We start from the raw sequence: 21,230 nt of genomic DNA on the forward strand, positions 1-21,230 counted from the left end.
TGTGATGCTATGCTGTATTGATTTTTTGCTCCACTCCTAATAGTGAAACGTACCCCTCGTAAGTTCCCAGAGGCCATGTTGACATCCACCAATGTTTTTTTTGTCCAACCAGCAGTCCAAACCTTAAATATTTAATTTATTACCATACAAGACTAAACAGAAAATAATCACATTAATCACATGTTTTTTAAAATTATCTTTTTTTTTAAACTAAAAAATAAAGCAGCATTGACTCTATAGAAATAGTTGCTGATTAATTCTCTGTCGATCACCTGGTCAGTTATTCAGCATATTTTTTCAGCTCAATAGACAGGGCTCGGGGTGTGTTTGTGAGCGGACACTACTAACCACAAAGCTACTGTGATACCTGCTACAAAGAGCAGCCTTCAAAATAATAATTCGGATTGAGAAAATATAGAATATAATATCATAGAAAGACACAGAAACAAACCAAAACATCCCTACAGCCTTACTGACAGTGTTTGTTGTCCATTGATTAACCTGTAACCCTCTGCTGACAGTAATTTTTGCTCTTCTAGGTGTTCCACAATGAGAAAGTCCTGATGAAGCGTTCCTGGGTGGAAGCAGACTTCTTCTGCCAGGCCCTTGGGGCTCAACTGGCCAGCTTCCACCACTATGAGGAGCAGGTGTTTGTTAAGCAGCTCCTCAGTACCATGTTTGAAGGGTTGGTACAGCCCTCTGGGCCTCGTCAGTGCAGGAATGTTGTGGGAACTGATAATTGTATCAGCTAAGGCATTTTTATTTCATTTGCACATAGCAGTGCATACAGGATTTAATTATTGGCTCTTGGAGATGAAATGTGGTTTGGGATTGTTTTATAATCAGTCTGCAGATGATTACTTTTCTACGGGATGCCTCCAGTAAAAAAAAACATAAGTCATTTAACCAAGCAGTGAATTTTAAATATGTTTCTTAATTGCAACTGTAAAGAATTAGTCAATTAAGTGTTAGGTTTGGAGTCGGACTATATGAGGGTATATCCTGTGATATTAAAAAAATCACCAAGTTTCAGAGATTAATAAAATCAGAAGACACAGGAATAAAATCAACAAGACACAAACCAGTGAACCACATGTGAGATTAAAATCGTAAAACATAATGACACATTAACCATAAAATCAGTTTTTAGGCATGATTTAAAAGAGGATAATGATTTGGTTAGCCTGAGCTCCTCAGGCAGATCATACCAGAGCGTAGATGCCCTGACAGCAAAGGCACAAACTCCTCCAGTCCTAAGTCTGCACACAGTAGGTTCTTAATGCATTTGGAAGTAGCTGGAGTCTGTTTAGTGCTGTCTGGTTTACACTTTTAAAAGGACATTGCAGTAGTCCAGTCATAATGAAACAAATGTACTTGCATCTTTGAAACTTAAAACTGTTGAATCTTAAATATTTTCCAGATGATGAAAACAAGTTAAGCTTGCTGATATGATATTCAAAACTGAGATCAGAATAAAATTGCACCTATGTCTTCGACTGCAGGCTTGATGTTGTTAGAAATGACACCAAGATGTGGCTTCTTCTGTGCATGCAGGTTTTCTGGGCCAATAACGGGAATCTCAGTTTTTATCAGAATTTAATTGGAGAAATTTGCAAACAACCAATGTTTCACATCTGCTCAACATCTAACTAGATAGGATAGTTTTAGTGAGATCATTGGGCTTTACCAGGAGCAATTTCTGCATAGAAATGAAATGCCATGTCTGTGTATGATGTGACTGAGGAGAAACATGTACAAGGACAATAAGAAGTCCTAAGGCCTGGGGCGTTGGTGGCTTAGTGGTAGATGTACAAGGCTGTTGCCGCAGCGGCCTGGGTTCGACTCCAGCCTGTGGTCCTTTGCTGCATGTCACTCCCTCTCTCTCTCCCCCCTTCACATCTGTCAAATAAAGGCTAAAAATGCCCAAAAAATATATTAAAAAAAAAAAAGTCCTAAGGCCCTTGAATTGTACCTTGGGGCACTCCAAGTTCTGAATCAATTTGATGAAATACTTTGATTTGTCTGGTATTTATTCAACTGCATTAGCCAAAAACAGGCATTTTCTTCTTCTTTATCATCATCATAGGCAATCACCTATACAGTGATAGGAGATTTTTCTGACATTGCCAAACTTCAATGAGTGTTATGATGTTATTCAGGTCAAAATGGTGTGGTAAAAATAATAAAACATATTTAATCTCAGTAGCCTATTTTTCAGGTCTAGCAAAACTAAATACAAGGATAAAAGATGTTATAAACACCATATTTACTCCCATCCATCTGGAAAGATTTTTTCAACAGTGTGCCGGTAAAGTACATTAGTGACCACTGTCAAATGATACGAGTCAAACTACAAAAGCTGTAAAAGGCAAGCTTATCTCCTACATAGGAAATATTATCGCCTACATTTCCTACCTGTATCTCCTATGGAGGAGCTATTATCTCCAACTTAGGAGATAAACTGCTTCCATATAAAACACTTCCTCAGATGGACTTTTGTTGCAGTGTGTTTTTTGTTCTCCTCCTCTTTTTTAGAACAGAGGGTCGCTGGTTCTGGGTGGGCTTAAATAAGAGAGACCCTGAACACCTTGGATCCTGGGAGTGGTCTGATGGTGCTCCTGTAAGTATGTCCAAGTATCCACATGCCCTATTGTAACAATACTGATATTCATCCATTATGAGTTTGCCTTGTGTGTGTGTTGTGGTGCAGGTGGTGACGTCCTTCATAGAGGATAAGAACGACGAGGATGACAGGAGGGACTGTGCCGTGTACAGCGACCTGACCAACACTCTCACCCCACAGCCCTGTGACGCCAAACATGAGTGGATCTGCAAGCTGGCAAGAGGTAAACGTCCTCACACAACCACTCTCTACACAGATATACTGTACATACACACATCAGTATTGCATTCATGATCAAACTCTGGTTTATGTTGCAGGTGATAAACTGAAAAAACCCTATTGGTACACTGAGCGTAAGTGGAATTTTCTTCATTGCTTCTGACATACAAAAGCTTTTAAGACACTGATAGTGTAGATATTGATTACACCCATCAATATATTTTAAATGTTATTACTTGAAAATGTGTACAGTATTATAATCATTAGTCTGACTCCCCCACAGAGAGCGAGCCCTGGGTGTTTTACCGTGGAGCTGAGTACCTGCTGGCAAAGCAGCCCTTTAACTGGGACTCCGTCTCTCTGGCCTGTCAGATGATGGGAGCCTACCTGGTGTCCATTCACTCCAGAGAGGAGCTGCACTTTGTCAAGGAGCGCTTGCGGCGGGTGTGTTATTGCCACAGCTCATATACATAGCTTCACAGAATTTCAGTCCTGCCATATATACAGATTTATAAGATAATGTTGACAAAAGATGCGCAAACATTTTGTCATTGTCCCTGTTTTAAACACACACCCTAAGGCTTTCGGCAGAATCTAGATTTTGTAGTGTAATTACATTGGGTAAAGTGATAAAAATTTGACAAGATTAAATTGAATATGTAATAACCAGTATTCCCACTGTAAAATTAATGAGTAGGATGCAAATAATTTTGAGAATCTAATTTGTTTTACAATATGCCTCTTAAAAACATTACTCATTTTAAAATATGCAGTATGCAAAATGTGTTTTACACATTTTAATAACTATTTTACAGCTTATTTAAGAGGAAACATGACAGTTTTAACTCATTTTAAAACACAAAAATAATTATTTATAACTATAACTAAACAAAATAACTACTGCACTTAGTTTGCTATGGTTTCAAACAGAATTATGTCTGTGGAGAGACAAAACAGCTTCAGTTTTTTTAGTGATTTATATCTTAACTGCTTCTTTTACTCTCTACTTTACCTCTTTACTTAAACTCATACTGGAGTTGTTAAGGAAAAAAAAACATCGACATTTAGTTTTAATTCCACCATCTAGTTGCAGTAACCAAAATGATGCCATGGGTGTTAGGGCATAAACACTTTCATTTGTTTGTTTTCCAGGAGCACAGTTTCACTCAGGAGCACACAGCCAAAGCAATGTACATCACAGAGGCTCCTCTCCATTGAACGGCCCAATAGGCCCATTCTACTAACAGTTCACACACACACACACACACACACACACACACACAGTTGAAAACAATCGTGCATGAACAAGTGTGAATGCAATTGACACACTCACATAAACTCAAGTGTTTACAGACACACGTCGAGCAGGCTAAAACGTACCTCATATGCGGACACTTTCATGCTCGAGTGCCCCCACACACAGGGAGTAAGAGAAAGACTGTTTTTCGGCAGCGGCCTTTTGGACCGCACTAAAGAAGTCTCTTGTGGTGTTGAGGCTTGTGAGGGGATAAAGGGAACAAAACAATGCAATGAAAGAGGCGAAGCACGGGCCGAGGAGAGCGCCTGAATGGTCGCTCATGTCAGAGAGGCTCTGAAAAGCAGATCTTCCAGCCCAGTGAGGACTGGATAGCAAAGGAGGAGGGTAAAAGTGAAGTAAGCTCTTTTTTCATCTCTGTTCTTTTCACTGTGTCTCCTCAGCTGTCCATGGGCCCGACTGACTGGTGGATCGGCCTGTCCTTTGGGGAGCCTGAAGGGGAGATCGGGTGAGTGTGTGTTTCCTGTTACTGATATTGATTCTATGAGAGCAGTCGACACATCTCCAGTAAAGAAATGTTGATGTAGTTAGAACCAAGAGGCCTGTTTCACATGAGCAATTTGGGAGCACTGTTTGCGTACCAGTTGCAGATAGTTGCAGCCACTCACAAATTGAAGATACATTTTTGAATCCTACAGAATGCTCATGCACGGTACAATGTTTAGATCAGCAAGACATGTAAAAATAAGCAAAAGGAAATAATTTCATGTTGCATATAGCAAGCATGCATGTAGCTTGATGGTCTCTAGGGGAGAGCAACATTCAACCAACTGGAGTGCAACTTGTTTAAACAAACTCAAACTGAATATATATAATAAGAAATAAAGCCAAGCTAAAGGCAAAACGGGCTCCAGGTGTTGCCACATTAAAAAACAGAAATCTAACAAAATAGGATTCAAGATTTTTATTCCTCTGCGTCAGCCATAGCCACAGCAGAGGGTAATATGTTTTCGGGCTGTCTGTCCATCTCCATGTCTGTCTCATTCTGAAGAATGCCTTGAGGTCATTTCTTCAAATTTGGCTCAAACATCCCCTTGGACTCAACAATGAACTTCCTAGATTTTGGTGGTCGAAGAGCAAAGGTCAAGTTCAGTGTGACCTTGCATCATCTCATTCTCGCGAATGCAATATCGCACAAACGCCTTGTGAGAATTTCTTCAAATTTGGCAAAAACATCCACTTGCACTCAACGATGTACTGATAAGATGTTTGTGGTCAAAGGTCAAGGTCAATTTGACCTTGGATCTGTCTCATTCTTGTGGACACAATAGCTTAAGAACACCTTAAGGGATTTTCTTCAAATTTGGCACAAATGTCCGCTTGGATTAGACTTTCGTGGTTGAAGGTCAAAGATCAAGGTCAGTGTGGAACCTCAAAAAACTTTCTGGTCATAATTAAATAATTCTTACGCTAATTATGGGAAAATGTCACACAAATGCTAATAGGATAAAATAATGAAGTATGGACATATTATATCCAAAGGGCCAAAGGTCAATGTTACAGTGACATCATAATGTTCTGAATAAAACATGTTTCTGGCTATAACTCAACGTCATATCTAATCTTGGGTGCCCACATTGAAATGTTGTTGCTTGTATAGATCTTCTGTGCTGCCGGGGGGGAGATGTGTGTGAAGCATCCATGTTTTCACAGACATGTAACCTGTAAGAGACACTTGACGAGTGTGGTGATTCAAACTTTATAAGCAAACAAAAAACAAACCCCTAACTGAGTTACTCTTCTACTTTACTACACAAACAAAGCACCATAGAGGCTTGTGGGGCAGGTTCATTAAAATCAAGACATCATCTAGAGCCGTTTATTAAATCTATTTGTGTGTTCTTTTGCAGGTGGAGCGACAAGACAAAGCTAGAATTTGAGAACTGGGCAGAGGACAGTGCCAGTGGTGACATATGGAAGAGAACCAGGTTGTGTATCACCATGTCCTCTTCATCAGGTAAACACATGCACATTCAGAAACACTCAATGATGCATGTTTATTTGCACATGCTATGATGTGTTGAGGTTTTCCTGGTATGTCGCAGGAAAGTGGTCAGCGAATAAATGCAGTGATCTCCACGGCTACGTTTGCAAGAGGAGGACTGTGTCTGTGGTGGAGACTCCCAGGGAGCCGCACTACATTGGAGGATGTCCGGAGGAATGGCTGTACTTTGGCCACAAGGTGCAGGCACACACTTGGACACACACATGCATACACACTCTTGAATCAGCAATTTATGTCCCTTATGAAAGACTAAAGCAACGTAACAAAAACTGCAGAACAATACAAATGTATTGTCTGTGACATTACCCATTACTTTGTGATAGGTTATTTTGAAATGTCTTTACAATTTGCCGCCATCTTGTCAGTTGTGTGGAACCATAAATAAGAGGCTCACTTTATCCTGTTATCTGACTTCTCTACATTCCCAGCTGCCTCTTTGATTGAAACAGGATGTTTGTGATTACATTCACTGTTCCTCAGTGAGATATGTTGACAACTTCAGGATAACCCCCTGCTGATGATTCTCAAGCTGAGTCAACCTCAAAAGAAAAAAAACAGCTGAAATAATCTCAACCAGTATTACATCTCAAAATTTAGCTTTCTTTAAACAAATAACTGGATTGTTCAAATCATATAAACGCTAGTAAAATACAATACAAGGTGATAGAGAAACATTTTGAGAAGTTGTTTTCCTTCTCAACTTAAAGGTCTAGTGCGTAGGGTTTAGGAGAACTATGGTGGCTGACAGTAAAATGCAAATGGGCCTATCTAGAGCCAGTGTTTGGTTTGTCTTCTGGGCTACTGGAGGAGCAACAAGCTGGACTCGGTGAAAAAAAGGACCCACTTCGTACATAGACAGACAGAGTTCATTCTAAGGTAACAAAAACACCATGATTCTTAGTTTGAGGTGATTATAAGCTCATGAAAACATAGTTATTAATGTTTTATACCATTTCTACCAATAGATATCCCTAAATCCTACACACTGGACCTTAAATAACTAATTTTCCACCAAAACAAAATTTCAGAAAGAAAGTTTTAAGCTAGTGATAAGGTTGCCATTCTTCACTGTGTTGGTCCAGGTGAGACCCACTGATGTGGAATAAATGCAGTCTTTAAAGACCATCATTGATCTGCATATTAAACAGAATGGAAAGCCTCGTAGCGATGTCTGTCCTTTCTCTCCTTGATCATAAAATATGGAATAAGGAGTAATTACTTTTTTTAAAATGACGCATTATGTTTTTATTAGAGTGTTGACAGGAAATGAGGGCAGTGAGAGAGGTGACAACAACATAATGATAATAATTGTATTTGTATAGCACTTATCTAAACAAGGTTACAAAGTGCTTCACAAGTGCATAAAAATAAAACAACAATTACAATACAATATTTAAAACAGTGTGTACAGAGGCAAAAACAGAAAGTAAGAAAAAGAAAATAAAACACAAAAGTTACAAATCAAAAAGTACAAATCAGGCATTAAAAGGGAAAGCTTTCCTATAAAAAAATGGTTTTAAGCAATGATTTAAAAACAGGTTACGTGCCAGCCAGCCTAATCTCCTCAGGTAGAGAATTCCAGAGCCTCAAGGCCTGTTGGCCTAGTTACCAACCTCGATCTAGGGACGATTAGCGAGGGTAGGTTTCAGGTCACGATTTGGAGCATAGGTAGTCAGAAGCTCAGCTTAGCTTTTCCAGCTAAACTTCATGCGATTTGAACAGCAAACAGTGAAGAAGTTAATTCTTTGTGTAATGTTACATAATTTCCCACAAATTGAATCATAAGAAGCAGAGCTCTTGTCGATGCATAAGAGCTGCCAAACATTGTTCTCCTCTCACCAGGAACATGAAACGAAATTATATCCTTCTCTGTCTATCAAAGAAGACTACACGCTTGGATTTTTTTTTTTCATTGAATCCTGACCTTTCCAAACAAGAGTCCTGGCGGTGATAGGGGAATAACGATTTGCATTTCACAATGTGATATTCATGTTTTATGTGGGATGTGTGTGTGTGCGTGTGTGTGTTGGCAGTGTCTCCTGCTTCACCTCCCTGACAGCCCAAAGGATGGAAAGAGTTGGAAAGATGCCCAGTCCATCTGTTCATCTTTTGGTGGTACGCTGGTTGCTGTGGAAGACGAGATTGAACAAGGTAGAGGAAAAATGAGCTGCGCAACCATCCAATAAATTTCATATACAAACACCGTCAGACACAATCGCTTTGTTTTTGTGCTGCTCTCTGGCTCTGTTGATCGGCATTACAGAAAGGAAAACTGCTGTGTGTTTTTCTGTCTTATGTTCCTGTTGTCATATCATAATTTCTGCAGCCTACATCACCATGCTGCTCCAGGGAAGCTCTGTAGGTGTGTGGATTGGTCTGCGGGATGAGGACACCATGAAATGGACCAATTGGAAGTCAGTCACCTACACCAACTGGTCTCCAATTGAACCAAAGAGCTACCTCACTGTAAGTTCCTGCGGATACTTTAAGTTGACCTACACTGCTAACTGTTACAAATGTAGCAGTTTATTGTCTTTGTGTGTGAATATGCGTCCATCACAAGTCCACATGTGAGTTGCCTAAACCTGTCCAAAAGAGTCCAGGCTTTTGTAGAAAATTCTGTTTTGTTATTGTCGTTGAACGTGGCACCTCAAGCCAGGTCAAGTATACTCACCACAGCTCCAGGTCTCTTTGTACAGTGGCATCCACTCCAGATCGGGCTGTTCTCATGCACCGTTCGTCCGTTTTCCTACGAAAAGTAATGCACGAAAATTCGTAATATCCCATGTCATCATGAGTCAGTAGTAGGTGTATAACCCACGTATTTTGGGAAGGCTGTGATCACGTGATCAATACGCTGACAGGGGTAAAGAAGGAAGTGGTCCCCGTAACAAGGCAGGTTGGGGTGGTGGATGGGTCAAACAAATACAGGACTTTCCCCAGGTGTTTGGAACTGTGTGAACTTTGAATGACTTTTGACATATTTTAGGGTGCATCATCACCATGTTTCCCTTCCTAAACCTCACCTACATCACTTTACCTGCCTTATCCCATCCTATGTAACTTAACATTGAGTACAAAACTTAATGTTAAGTGCTTAACGTCATTTGTGGGGTGCAAATTTGTAGGATATCATACGAACTGTTGTATGAGGATACACTGGCCAGATGGAGGAGCTTGAGAAAGTATAAAAGTGACCACAGAGTTATGCAGTATTATTACACATCACTTCATGGTCAGTCATGGCGCTCTATGGTCTGTTATTTCTGAATACCAGACTGCTGCTGCAGTATGAATAACAGGCCTTTGCTTTGGACACAGTTCCTAGCGGAAACAGTGAAGTCATTTCTAAATCAAAAGTTTGTGTAAAATTATTAATTTCTTTAGAAAGTAGTTGTATAAAAAGGGGGATAGTGTTCACTGAGTGGGTCATTATTGCATTATGAATCCCTTCAGACTGATTCATGACCTGTCCTGCATAACCCTGTCTGGGTACATTTTGCAGTAATGGCCCACTCACTGTGCATTATCCCTTACATAGAGTTCTTCAAAGTCGATTCACTGGAGTTTCTTGGATGATTTAATAATATGAGTTTGTTCCTGAGAAATCATGCTTTCTGTCCAGGCCCTGAGAAAGTGTGCTGGGCTTTGGTGCCAATTTTTGTAGTGGCCAAACAGTGGAATTACATCTGTCAAAAGACTTTTTCCCATAGACTTGCATGGGAAAGAGGTCTGTAAGTTGGTGGATACATTTTTTTGGCGTCACAACCCCCATGAAATGACTGGTGTCACCTTCAGAATTTGGAGGCAGTGTCGATCATCCAGGTAATTTTATACGCAGCAATTTTTTGGCTTCACATGTCATTGAGCAACTTTCATAGGAATGAATGGGGCCCGGCCACCAGCACTGTATCCAGTACGCTTTGTGCATTCATGTTTTTGTCAGACTGCAATACCCATTGTCAGTCACTGTGGATGATGGTGACATGAATCAGAGCTGTAGCTTTGTCATTGCGTGCAGAAACAAAACATTGCGTCATAGTTCCTGGATTCATCCACAACAGTCCCATGATCTGAAACTAGACTTGCTGAATGTTTTTCTATGTTTCTTTGTCTTTTTTTACCTGTAGCTTCAGCTCACTGTTTGTCTGCTACAACAGAAGTTTAATCTTGGTGATTAGATTTTTCTTAACAAAAGGCTTTTGGCAAAAACAGATAATTTAACCAGTAGAGTTTTTGCACATCCAGGCCTTTGTGTGTATTAGTGTGTATTGATTTGTGCTTTCTGAACCCCCAGGAAGATGAGTGGCTCAGTGGGTTTGCTGATGAGCCGTTGTGTACAGTCATGTCCAACAACCACAACTTCCACCTGACAGGGAAGTGGTACGATGAGAAGTGCAGCGAGAGTGGGTATGGCTTTGTTTGTCAAAAACCTCAAGGTAAGATTCCCTCAGTTTCTTTATCTTTGGTTTTATTCTGTCACTCTGTCTGTCATCGTCTCTCCGACTGTTTTTTAGCACGTCTGTGTTTTTCTTTTGCTGAATGGTCTCTCATGCACTTCTCCTATAACGTATTCTCTTTGCCGTCTCGAAGTGGAATCTAAAGCGCTGACAGGTGTTTTCTTTCCTGACAGCCACATAGTGTGCCCACGAATAGAGAAAGATGGACAAAACAGAATATGCTGTCCAGACATATCATTAACTACATTAACAAAATAGAAAACACAATGCAACCTGAACATCTTGTCATTGTTAACCCTCTGTGGTTTAACTTCTCACCTTGTGGCACTGATTTACAAGTGTACTCTGACATCACTGTTGAGTGTGGTTACAGGTGCAACAAAAAATATTTTAAGGGTTGTGTAGAATTAACCGCAGTGAACTTTTGTGATATAGATACTTTTGAGCCTGTGAGATTTTCATTTCATGGTAGTTTCTACATTACCTGTATTCTAATGTTACTTAATGTGTCTTTAAAGGAAAATTGTGGTATATTTCAGCATCACCAGTGATGGTGATCAGTCACATTTCTATGTGTACATATATCAGACATTAACACTGTGAAGTAATCACTCTGCCCTTCTTCCCGCACTCCTCTCTTCCTCCTTTTGTCTTGTTACAGATACATCCAAACCCCCCACCCACTCCTATCACCAGCCTCTCCCTGACAATATTGAGTACAGGAGCCACAGCTACAAGGTTGTGTCTGGCAACATGAGCTGGTACGACGCGATGCATATGTGCATAGAGAATGATTCTGACCTAGTGAGCGTTACAGATGCCTACCACCAGGCTTTCCTTACTGTCCTTGTCAATAGATTGGCAGTCCCCCACTGGATTGGACTGTATAGTCAAGACGTATGTATCCTCTCATGCAATATGTACTGTACCTCTGCACCGTGTTTGTCTTTTGTATGTTTGTGTTGGAGAGGTGGCATTGTGTGTGTGTGTGTGTGTGTGTGTGTGTGTGTGTGTGTGTGTGTTTGTCTGCTGTTTTACCATTTAGAGCTTTAAAGAAATACTTTTTGGGGCAATACATTGGGAAGTCAAGTGTTAGATAAGAAGATTGATACCACTCTCATGTTTGTCTGTATGGTAAATATGAAGCTGCAGCTGGCAGCTAGTTAGCTTAGCTTAGCTTAGCTTAGCATAAAGACTGGAAATGAGGAAACAGCAAGCGTGGCTCTGTTTAAACCTCTAAAACTGCCTTATTAAAATGTTATTCCATGACTATTACTTAGCCAGGAGCAGTAGCTGTCATGGCCATGGTGATGACAAGACTCAAGGACGTCAGATAAAACATGTAAAAGGTGATGGTAGATCAAGATGTATGATAATAACTTCATACCAAACCCCAAGGTAGTGATCATTCAGACTAGTTAATTGCCCGCCTGGCAGAAACGCCAAAAAGTTTCTAGCTTGTGGGTTTACTTTACTTTTTTCGCTGCAACACCACAAGTGGCTACTGGAAAATTTTGGAAGTAAGGCTGAGTGGTGTTCTGGGGGTCTGGCGGCCACCTCCGAGGCTGAAAAATGAAGCCAACGCGGGAGTGCCAAAAGCTCCTTAAATGGCCCTCTTGAGGGTCAATCAATCAATCAATCAATTTTATTTATAAAGCCCAATATCACAAATCACAATTTGCCTCACAGGGCTTTACAGCATACGACATCCCTCTGTCCTTATGACCCTCGCAGCGGATAAGGAAAAACTCCCCAAAAAAACCCCGTAGGTGGCTCCATAAGCGAGTCAATCCCCATAGACACCCATGTTAGTATGCCCAACTTAACAGCAGAAATAAATATGTCTGCAGCCTGGTGCAGAAATGATTTTGGTTGTAGCTAATGTTACTGTTCATGACAACTGTGCAGTGGGGGATTTTTTTTATATAACTCACCTGTTTACAGTTTAATGAAGGCTTATAGTTGATGATTAAGGGTGTGGCCACTTTGAGTGACAGGCATTACTTCAGCTAATTGGTTAGACCCATCCCCTGCTCATCCAAAGCTCCACCCCCTCACCTATGTAGGGTCATCGTGGGTCCAAAAATCCAAGATGACAGCGTCCAAAATGCCCAGCTTGAGGCTTCAAAACAGGAATCCATTAACCAATGGGTGAAGTCAAAGTGGCTACATCCATTATTTTCACACAGTCTGTGTGGGAGACAGATATTCTCCCCTTTGACCCCAGCCATGCTAGCTGATTCCCCTTGCTGTCAGTCTTTATGCTTAGCAGTTAACCATCTACCGGCTTTAGCTTTATGTTTAACAGACAGACATGAGAGTCATATTCTCATCTAACTCCCTTCAAGTAAGCAAACAAAAGTATTTCCCGAAACTATTCCTTTAATACTATTAATGAGAATGCAGAGAATACACATCTGCATGATTTAAAATGGTATATGAATACTTTTCATAGGCTTTTTATCATAATTACTTTAGCAAAATCTCCATTTCTGCATGTCAGCATGTCATCAGCATCCTAAATCTGTGTGTGTAAGTGTGGCAGTCAGTTTCCTATCCCACACCATCATAGATAGCAAAACACTTGAATAATTATAGCAATTCACAATATTTGATTGAGTATCTCAGTTTTTGTCCTCTACAGTATCACAATGTACCACCTGCATGACTTAATTGCTTGCTTTAAAATAGAAAAAGTGAAGCTTTTGAATTATTTTTTAGTAAAAATACACACAGAAATATTCTAATTAAAGCAAAATAGCCTGGAACATATCTTGATGAGAGAAAATATGTTACCCAGGGGTCTTAAGTACAAAGGAAAGCGTTACGAAGGGTCTGAAAATATATATCTTTAATGATTTTATTATACATAGATGCCCACTGACGGTTACTTACAGTTGTTGCACATGCCTCTGGCGTTTTTCTCCTGGCCTTCTGCCCATGTGGAGGTATTCCATCCATAGGCATGTGCTTTCCCAGCAGAAAGCCAGAGCGTTAACATTTGGATTCAAGTATCGCTGAGCCCCCTTGGAATGTCTTAGTCATGGAGAGAAATGAACAGAGGAAGTGAGGGTGACAGTTCTCTCTCTCCGCAACCTTTAATTCATTTCTTTTTTGTTTTTGTCTTGCCTGATCTTGTTCATTTTATGTCTCATTAACCATCTACAGTAATTCTGTTCTTTTGGATTTCATCATACTCATTTATATAGCAGCCATCCTAGTTTAGTACTAACAAATAACTGTTGAGTGTTTGTCATAGATTAGTAACTATTATAACGGGTGCGAGTCATGTTGAATCATTATACCGTAGAAAACAGAGCGTGTTTCATTTCTGGTGAATTAGTAGCTGGAAACTCCCTTCAAAACAAACACGTCCTTCACTAAAGCACTGGACATTACTTTTTCTTTGTTAAGGTTTTAATTCGAGTCTTTATATTATATATAAATATTGTAATGCTTCTAAGTTTAGAAAGACAACCCAGATATAGTATTTCAGTAAGCACGATCAAAAAAGTAATATATTTTAATTGATATAATAAACTAATGTTAGCATACATGTAAAAGATGCAATACAGTAAAGAACAGCACAGTCAGAGGTCCATGTGAGACAAGTGTTGAGTGTTACTGTGAGTGCCATCACAAGTGTAACTTCTCGACTGACACGTCGGTGACTGTGCTTCCTTACAGAATGGCATTAATTATCAGTGGTCAGATGGCAGTGACACAGTGTACACACACTGGGACGCAGCCGACGACGATGACGACTTTGTGACTGGAGAGTGTGTGTACATGGACGTAAGCGGAGGCTGGCGGAGAGCTGACTGTGAAACTCAGCTACCGGGAGCCCTGTGTCATCTTCACCCACCAAGTCAGTGTTAGTTCAGTCAAGCTGGAAAATCTGAGCATGCGACACTGCATCTCTTCAGCTGCTGGGTTTCTGTCACTCATGATTTTCTGCCTTTCTCCTGCTCTCTCTCTCACAGGCAGTAAACCATTTATCTCATATGAGGTGGCGTGTCCCTCCACGTGGGTGAAATTCGGACATGGCTGTTACAGCTTTGAGCCTGTGGTGCAGAAACTTACATTTGAAGAGGCAAGAGAGCACTGCAGGCAGAAAGGTAGGGATACATAAGGTGTGATTCTGGTAATACATTACCTTTATAGCCAGTTTCTATTGAATTTCTGTCCAGGTGACAATGATATTATTATAGATAGTTGGAAAAATAGATGAAAGAATTGGCTGCTTTTTCACTCTAGTCTGCAGAATGGATACATACTCCCCCTACAGGTCAAATGGAGGAGCTGCTCTAAGAAGCAGCAGCCTGTACAAAACTGTGGTTGAACTCTTAATTTGAAACATCACTGAGAGGAAATAGATAAAAGGCTTAGAGTTATATACTCTACACCATTGGTGCTTTTAATTTACAGTGTTTTACTTGATACTCACCCAGTTTTTTGTTTTTAAGAGGAGATTAAGGAGATTTGGGGAAAGACATATGAGTTACTTTTTTTACATGTCTGCACAACAAATATGAAACCACATCCAGCAACCTGTTAGCTTAGCAAAAAAGTGGAAGCAGGGGTAAACAGCTCTCTACAGCTTACTCATTTATACATTATGAACCTATAGCGCATGGTCTAAAGTGCATGGTGCAAGTGCATTTAGGGGAGTGTCCAACCACTTTTGCTCGCTAAATGGCACATAACCTGGATGCAAAGTAAGGTGCAAGGAGCGAAGGAGTCTTATTCAATCCCTTGATTAATTATAGGTGTGTTTTGGGCCTAACATGAATTCAACTAACAAGAGTGTCATCTCTAATTCCCTTTAAAAGCCAGATGCATCTGCACCTGAGGCACTGCTATTTACAAATTTGGCAAATTGGAGAAGTGGTTTTCTGCGGAGAGTACAGTAGTGGAAGTACAGTAAGAGCACTAAGGTCACTGCAGCAAAAAACATGAGACATTTAAACAGCAAAATTAAAAACATAAGTTTAAAGTAAAAGTAAAAGTAAGTAAAAGTACTAAAATTACATTACACCTCGTGCATAGATGCACACAGTGTCTTTTTTAATAGGGGGTTGGACAGAATCTCTGCAGCTCTGCTCTGCTCTCTGCTATGTTCACATTTTTCAGGATGTAATTAATATTCTCGTCATTAATGATGTATTATTTCACCCAGCCTTGATCTGTTCTGCATCCCTGTTCACATTTTACTATCTGAATAATGCGCCCTTTAAATAGCAGGAAAATACTGCGCCATTCTGACTTAAGACAAAAGAAGGTTTTTGTTGGTCAACGGCACAAACAAATACATTTACTATTTACACAACAAGGGTGCTCGCCATGAAAATTACAATTGCATCGGCCTGAAACTGATGAAATGACAGCACACTGCTATGTACCAGGTGTAAGATAAGGTCCCTTTGTCTTCTTAAATTAATGCAGAAAAAAATCAAATGTAATGTGTAGTTGTGGTTTTCCAGGGGGTTACGTGCCTGACTATTTCTTTGGCTGGCGCATTGACTTCCTGGAGTCTCAGCCTATTGCCAGACTGTTTCCAGCATAAATAGATAAATCTATGGTTCCCAGTCTCTAGGCAAAGCTAACGATTGCTGGCTGTAGCTTCATATTTACTTCACTAACACAGGGTTGGTATCAAACTTCTCATCAAAGACAGCAAGAAAGTGAATAAACAGTTTACCCAAAATGTTGAACTAGTCCTTTAAACTGCACAGTACTTGTGAGTTTTCTTTGCTGCTGTCCCTTTCCAGTCAACACCTCAGATGTCCTGACCATTGAGAGTGAGACAGAGAATCGTTTTGTTCTGGAGCAGCTGTGGTCGTCGGGGTTCCTCCACCACACTGTATGGTTGGGGATGTACTTCAACATTGACAGTAAGAATCTCTCGTACCTTTCAGATGTTCACATTCCCCTGCAATCCTATTTTATTAAATCACGGCCTCTGCTTTTAGCTGATTCTCTGGCCTGGGTGGATGGCTCACCTATGGACTACACCAACTGGCTAAACAAAGCCCCAGACCCCAAGCTGCTGACTGCAGACTCCTGTGTCACTACCAGGGTGGTTGACGGTGTGTGGCATCAGTCACAGTGCAGCGAGCGGCTCGGCTTTGTCTGCAAAACCATCACGGGTAAGTTGAATCAGGGGCCTTCCCAAGGAATATTGGCTCTCCTGAGAACCATCTAGAGCCACAAATGCAAAGACCTTATTTACTTAAGTTATTAGGGACCAAGGAACAGTTGGATCTAGCTGTTCAAGCTGATCATATCTACAAAATTTAAAGTGGTTAAAATCGGTATATTTATATTAACAATTGGTCACATGACCACTAGTATGTGAAAAGGTTCGGTTGTAGTCATGAACTCACAGGTAGTTATCACTCTACATAACATTTCAGCATCTTTCAGCTCATTTTTTTTTAGGTTTTCCAGCCCACAACTTTAGTGTTTCTGTTCGCTGTCATCAGTGTTATAGCAAAAAAGCTCCAGTAAACTTCCTGCACATTACATACCCAGCACCAAACAACAGACACAGGCTAAAACCACAGCCTGAAATCCAAGTCTGTGTTTGCCACAGAAAGCTAAGAGCTACAATAGCCAATGCAGTTTCAGAGTTGCACAAAGATACAAGGTGGACAACATAGCTGGAAACACAAATTAGGGTTAAAATAAGATTGTTATACTATTTTTATATGAACTTGGCTGCACCTTTTTTGAACAAGATCACATTTCATAGCAATGAGCTTTCGAGAAGTAATGTCAGTATTGATTTTCTTCTTTGCTTGTAGCATGTGGTCTGAATACCCAAGATGATACACGAGAAGTTGTATTGAACATCACTGTATGTGTTCTTTTGCAGATGCAGTTACTGAGGTTGAAGTGGAACCGCTAAATGGTAAAGTGCACTTTAATTTGAATGATTTACATTTTGGTTAGGCGCCTTAAGTATGAGCGTGCTGTTTCACATTTGTTCAGCTACAAGCTTAGTGAGGATTCAGTGTATAATTAAACGTGGTGAGAGTGAATCATCATTTACAGAATCTGTAATATTATGTGATGCATGTTACAAATGCACAGTGGTGGCATGTAACTGAGTACGTTTGCTTGAGTACTTCAGTACATATTCAAGATACTTGGCAAATAGTAAATGGTATGGTATAGTTACTTTTCAGATGACAAATTTCATCCCTTTCCTGTCTTGAAAAACATGTATCTCTAAATTTGATGATTTAGATTTAGATTTTAAATGTTTGTGATAACTGAAGGATGAAGTGTTCCTTTATGGGTTGAGAATTTTTTCCTGCTTGTAAGATAAGCAAACCCTCTTGGATCAGCTGGAAAATGCATCGTCAAGAAGCTGAAAACAGAAATGTTTTTCTGTTGGAAATTCTCGCAGGAAAGTGACGCTACAAACATATGATGCATTGCTTTAGATTAAAGTTCCCAACAGTAAGTAAAGCTGTTAAAATGAGCACAACCTTAAACATCTACAGCAGAAACATGCAACATACCAATAATGCAGCAGTAATTTGAATCCAAAATCATCATACATAATAGTTAAACACTGACAGGGAACATTTTACTGCACAGTGAATACTTTCAGTTTTGATTCTTTCAAAGTCCAGTGTGTAGGATATAGAGGGATATATTGGCAGAAATGGAGTATAATATAATAAGTATGTTTCTATAGTTTATTGCCACCTGAAAATTAGAATTGTTTTGTTTTTGTTACCTTAGAATGAGCTGTTTATATCTACTACATAGGGTGTGGGTCTTGTCTAAGGAGATCGCAGTGTTGCACTGCCATGTTTCTACAGTAGCCCAGATAGGACAAATCAAACACTGGCTCTAGATAGAGTAATTTGTGTTCCCACGTCTGCCACTGTAGTTAGCAGCCCCTCCGCAGCAGTTTAAGCCATTGGGTTTGTTTGTTTGTTTGTTTGTTTGTTTGTTTTGGAGAGGAAAAGATCTCTGTGTGTGATTCGACTTTTGGTAAAAACCTCTTGAATGTCTGGACGTTAAGTTATCAGCAAAAAAAGGTGAGCATAGACTAGTAGGTGCTGGGTTGGTGCATCTTTGATGAGCCAAACAACATCTGAGAAACACTGATTTGTGATGTGAAGCTGCTTTATTCAGCATTTTTACTGGTTTAAATCATCGGGTCTGTTTGTTTTGGAGAGGAAGAGTTCCCTGCGTATAATTTGGCTCTTGGTAAAAACTTCCTGATTGTCTGGATCTTAAGTTGTCAGCGAAAAAAGATGAGCACAGATGGGCAGGTGCTGGGCTAGCGGCTGCTTAACAACATCAGAGAGACACTGACCTGTGACATGAAACTGCCTCATTCAGTGTTTTTATTAGTTTAAATCATCGTGTCCGTTTGTTTTTGAGAGGAAGAGACCTCTGTAGATAATTTGGCTCCCCGCAAAAACCTTCTGAACAATGAACACTGAAGGAATTTTAAGCAGGAGAAGTTTCAGCTGGTTGCAATCTGCAATTCTCGATGCTAGATGCCGCTAAATCCTACAGTGTGCCTTTAAAATTTGGTAGGTAGCCCTTGTGAGCTAAAGGATAAATAGTAATTGCAATATGCAGTCCTCACCACTAGATGTCACTAAATCCCCATGAATCTTACACGCTGCCTCTTTAAGTAAATTTTGCTGTCATACTTTTACTTAAGATTTGAAGAGGACTTTTATATGTAGTCGAGTACTGTATGATCTTGCTGGTTTTACTTACGTGAAGGATCTGAATACTTCTTCCACTACTGCAAATATAATTATACAGTATCTGTATTTATGTCACTATACATGTAATTCAAAGAGAGAGCCGTCATACCACACATTAAAATATGTCTACATTGGGGCGTCGGTGGCTTGGTGGTGGAGCGGGCGCCCCATGTGCAGGGCTGTTGCCGCAGCGGCCCGGGTTCGAGTCCAGCCTGTGGCCCTTTGCTGCATGTCACTCCCTCTCTCTCTCCCCCTTTCACACTTGTCTGTCCTATCAATTAAAGGCTTAAAAATGCCCCCAAAAAAAATATCTTTAAAATATATCTACATGAAAGCTATCATGTTGTGTTTTTCAGGTCTACATCATGGTGTTATCTCCGCCGCGGTGCTGGTGGCCGTACTGATCTTTGCTCTGCTGGCAGGAGCGATGTGGTTTGTGTACAAGAGGAGCGCGTCACGTTTTCGTGGCCTTCCCACGCTCGGCAGTGCTTATTACAGACAAACCAGCTCGCAGGCGACAGAGTCGGATGGAAATGTGCTGATCACGGACCTGGAGGCTCACTCAGGAGAATAACACTCAATGACTCCTTTAAGGCCTCTGTCGCCCTCCCGTTCTCTGTCTGCCTCCCGCCGTATCGCCATCAGGTATGAATGCCACATGACACTGTAAAGCTGTGACTCCTCAGGACAGTGGTGAGACGATGACGGCAAACATTTCTGTCTGTAATTTGAGGATGTGTTTGAAGGATCCCAGTTGCTCTCAACAGTTTTCAGTCATTCAAAACATTTAAATGTGAGAAATGTTTGTGAAGGTATGTGGTGTGTTGTTACTGAAGAGCCCGCGTTTGATAAACTAACAAAGTTCACATAAATAAGAATGTTGAAGAAGGGATGCCAGAGAGCGTTAAACCTGTTAGAAATGGTACTGAACACTTGATGTTTGTTATCACCCTGAATTATGAGGATTTAATCAATTATAATTGGTATATATTTGGAAAATAAAGAGAGGTTTTACTCACAGGATTCAAGCAGCTGAAAGAAAATCTTCATAAATAAGACGCTGATTGGCGGCAGAACAGAAAGTACAGTGATATTTGTGATGTAATTTTGTATTTTTCATTCAGAATTCAGGAGCTGTCGGAGCTGCACACATGGTACAGCAAAGTTGTCAGTATTACTTTTTTATTTTATTTTTGTAAGTACACATGCTGTATATTGATAAAAGAGTTTTTGTATGTTCAAAACTAACAGAAAATGTGTAAGGTGTAACTAGAATTGTTCTCTCGTTCATGTTTGTCTGATCATGAAAGCAAGTTAGTCGATGTATTTTGCACAATTTTGTATGCGTTTCAATAAATTGAAGTCAGGCCCAACAGCTCCAGTTTCGTCACTGAGTCTTGGTGTGTGAGTAACAGAGGAGTCAAAGAAATAGAGGAAATCCTTGGTGAAATCCTCAGCAGCACATTTCCCCTTTTTGGTCCGTCAATTACTTTTTTTTAATCTAATAGGACAAAAGACTTTCTCCTCAGCATGACCAATAATGGGCTGTTTCCTCCTGCAACATCCTTTTTTACAAAATAACCGATTTTGCCTTTATAGAAGAATTTATACAGTAATATTATCTAACTGTGCACTCATCTTTACCCACTGTAGCGTTTCAGGCTTATGGACTTTTTGGTCATTTGCTTTTTTATTATCTAATTATGGCCACTCCTTATGGAAAAATGTGCTCTGTTCTCAGTAGAGTGATGTTAAAATGCAACAAGCTTACTTGTAGTGTTTCAGGATCACCACACATTGGCATATCAAAGGTCAAGTTTCCTTTTTTCATAGAACAGTAATAAAGTGACAATAAAAAGACATT

At 40.1% G+C, this 21,230-nt stretch overlaps 1 protein-coding gene across 1 annotated transcript in view; it reads left to right on the forward strand.

The window, feature by feature from the left end:
* The window catches only part of pla2r1 (phospholipase A2 receptor 1), a 32,401-nt gene extending 11,660 nt beyond the window's left edge, over window positions 1-20,741 (forward strand). The window contains exons 13-30 of the mRNA XM_050054261.1: window positions 540-685; window positions 2,536-2,620; window positions 2,711-2,846; window positions 2,941-2,976; window positions 3,126-3,286; window positions 4,541-4,605; window positions 6,008-6,114; window positions 6,203-6,339; window positions 8,196-8,313; window positions 8,489-8,628; window positions 10,460-10,601; window positions 11,284-11,519; window positions 14,310-14,490; window positions 14,606-14,740; window positions 16,394-16,516; window positions 16,595-16,771; window positions 17,500-17,535; window positions 19,723-20,741. Coding sequence (XP_049910218.1) covers window positions 540-685; window positions 2,536-2,620; window positions 2,711-2,846; window positions 2,941-2,976; window positions 3,126-3,286; window positions 4,541-4,605; window positions 6,008-6,114; window positions 6,203-6,339; window positions 8,196-8,313; window positions 8,489-8,628; window positions 10,460-10,601; window positions 11,284-11,519; window positions 14,310-14,490; window positions 14,606-14,740; window positions 16,394-16,516; window positions 16,595-16,771; window positions 17,500-17,535; window positions 19,723-19,940 — 2,379 coding nt within the window. The 3' untranslated portion in view covers window positions 19,941-20,741. The remainder of the gene's footprint in view (window positions 1-539; window positions 686-2,535; window positions 2,621-2,710; window positions 2,847-2,940; window positions 2,977-3,125; window positions 3,287-4,540; window positions 4,606-6,007; window positions 6,115-6,202; window positions 6,340-8,195; window positions 8,314-8,488; window positions 8,629-10,459; window positions 10,602-11,283; window positions 11,520-14,309; window positions 14,491-14,605; window positions 14,741-16,393; window positions 16,517-16,594; window positions 16,772-17,499; window positions 17,536-19,722) is intronic.
* Window positions 20,742-21,230: the final 489 nt, after the last annotated feature.

This window comes from Epinephelus moara, chromosome 1 (genome assembly GCF_006386435.1).
Source record: "Epinephelus moara isolate mb chromosome 1, YSFRI_EMoa_1.0, whole genome shotgun sequence".
Taxonomy (NCBI): Eukaryota; Metazoa; Chordata; class Actinopteri; order Perciformes; family Serranidae; genus Epinephelus; species Epinephelus moara.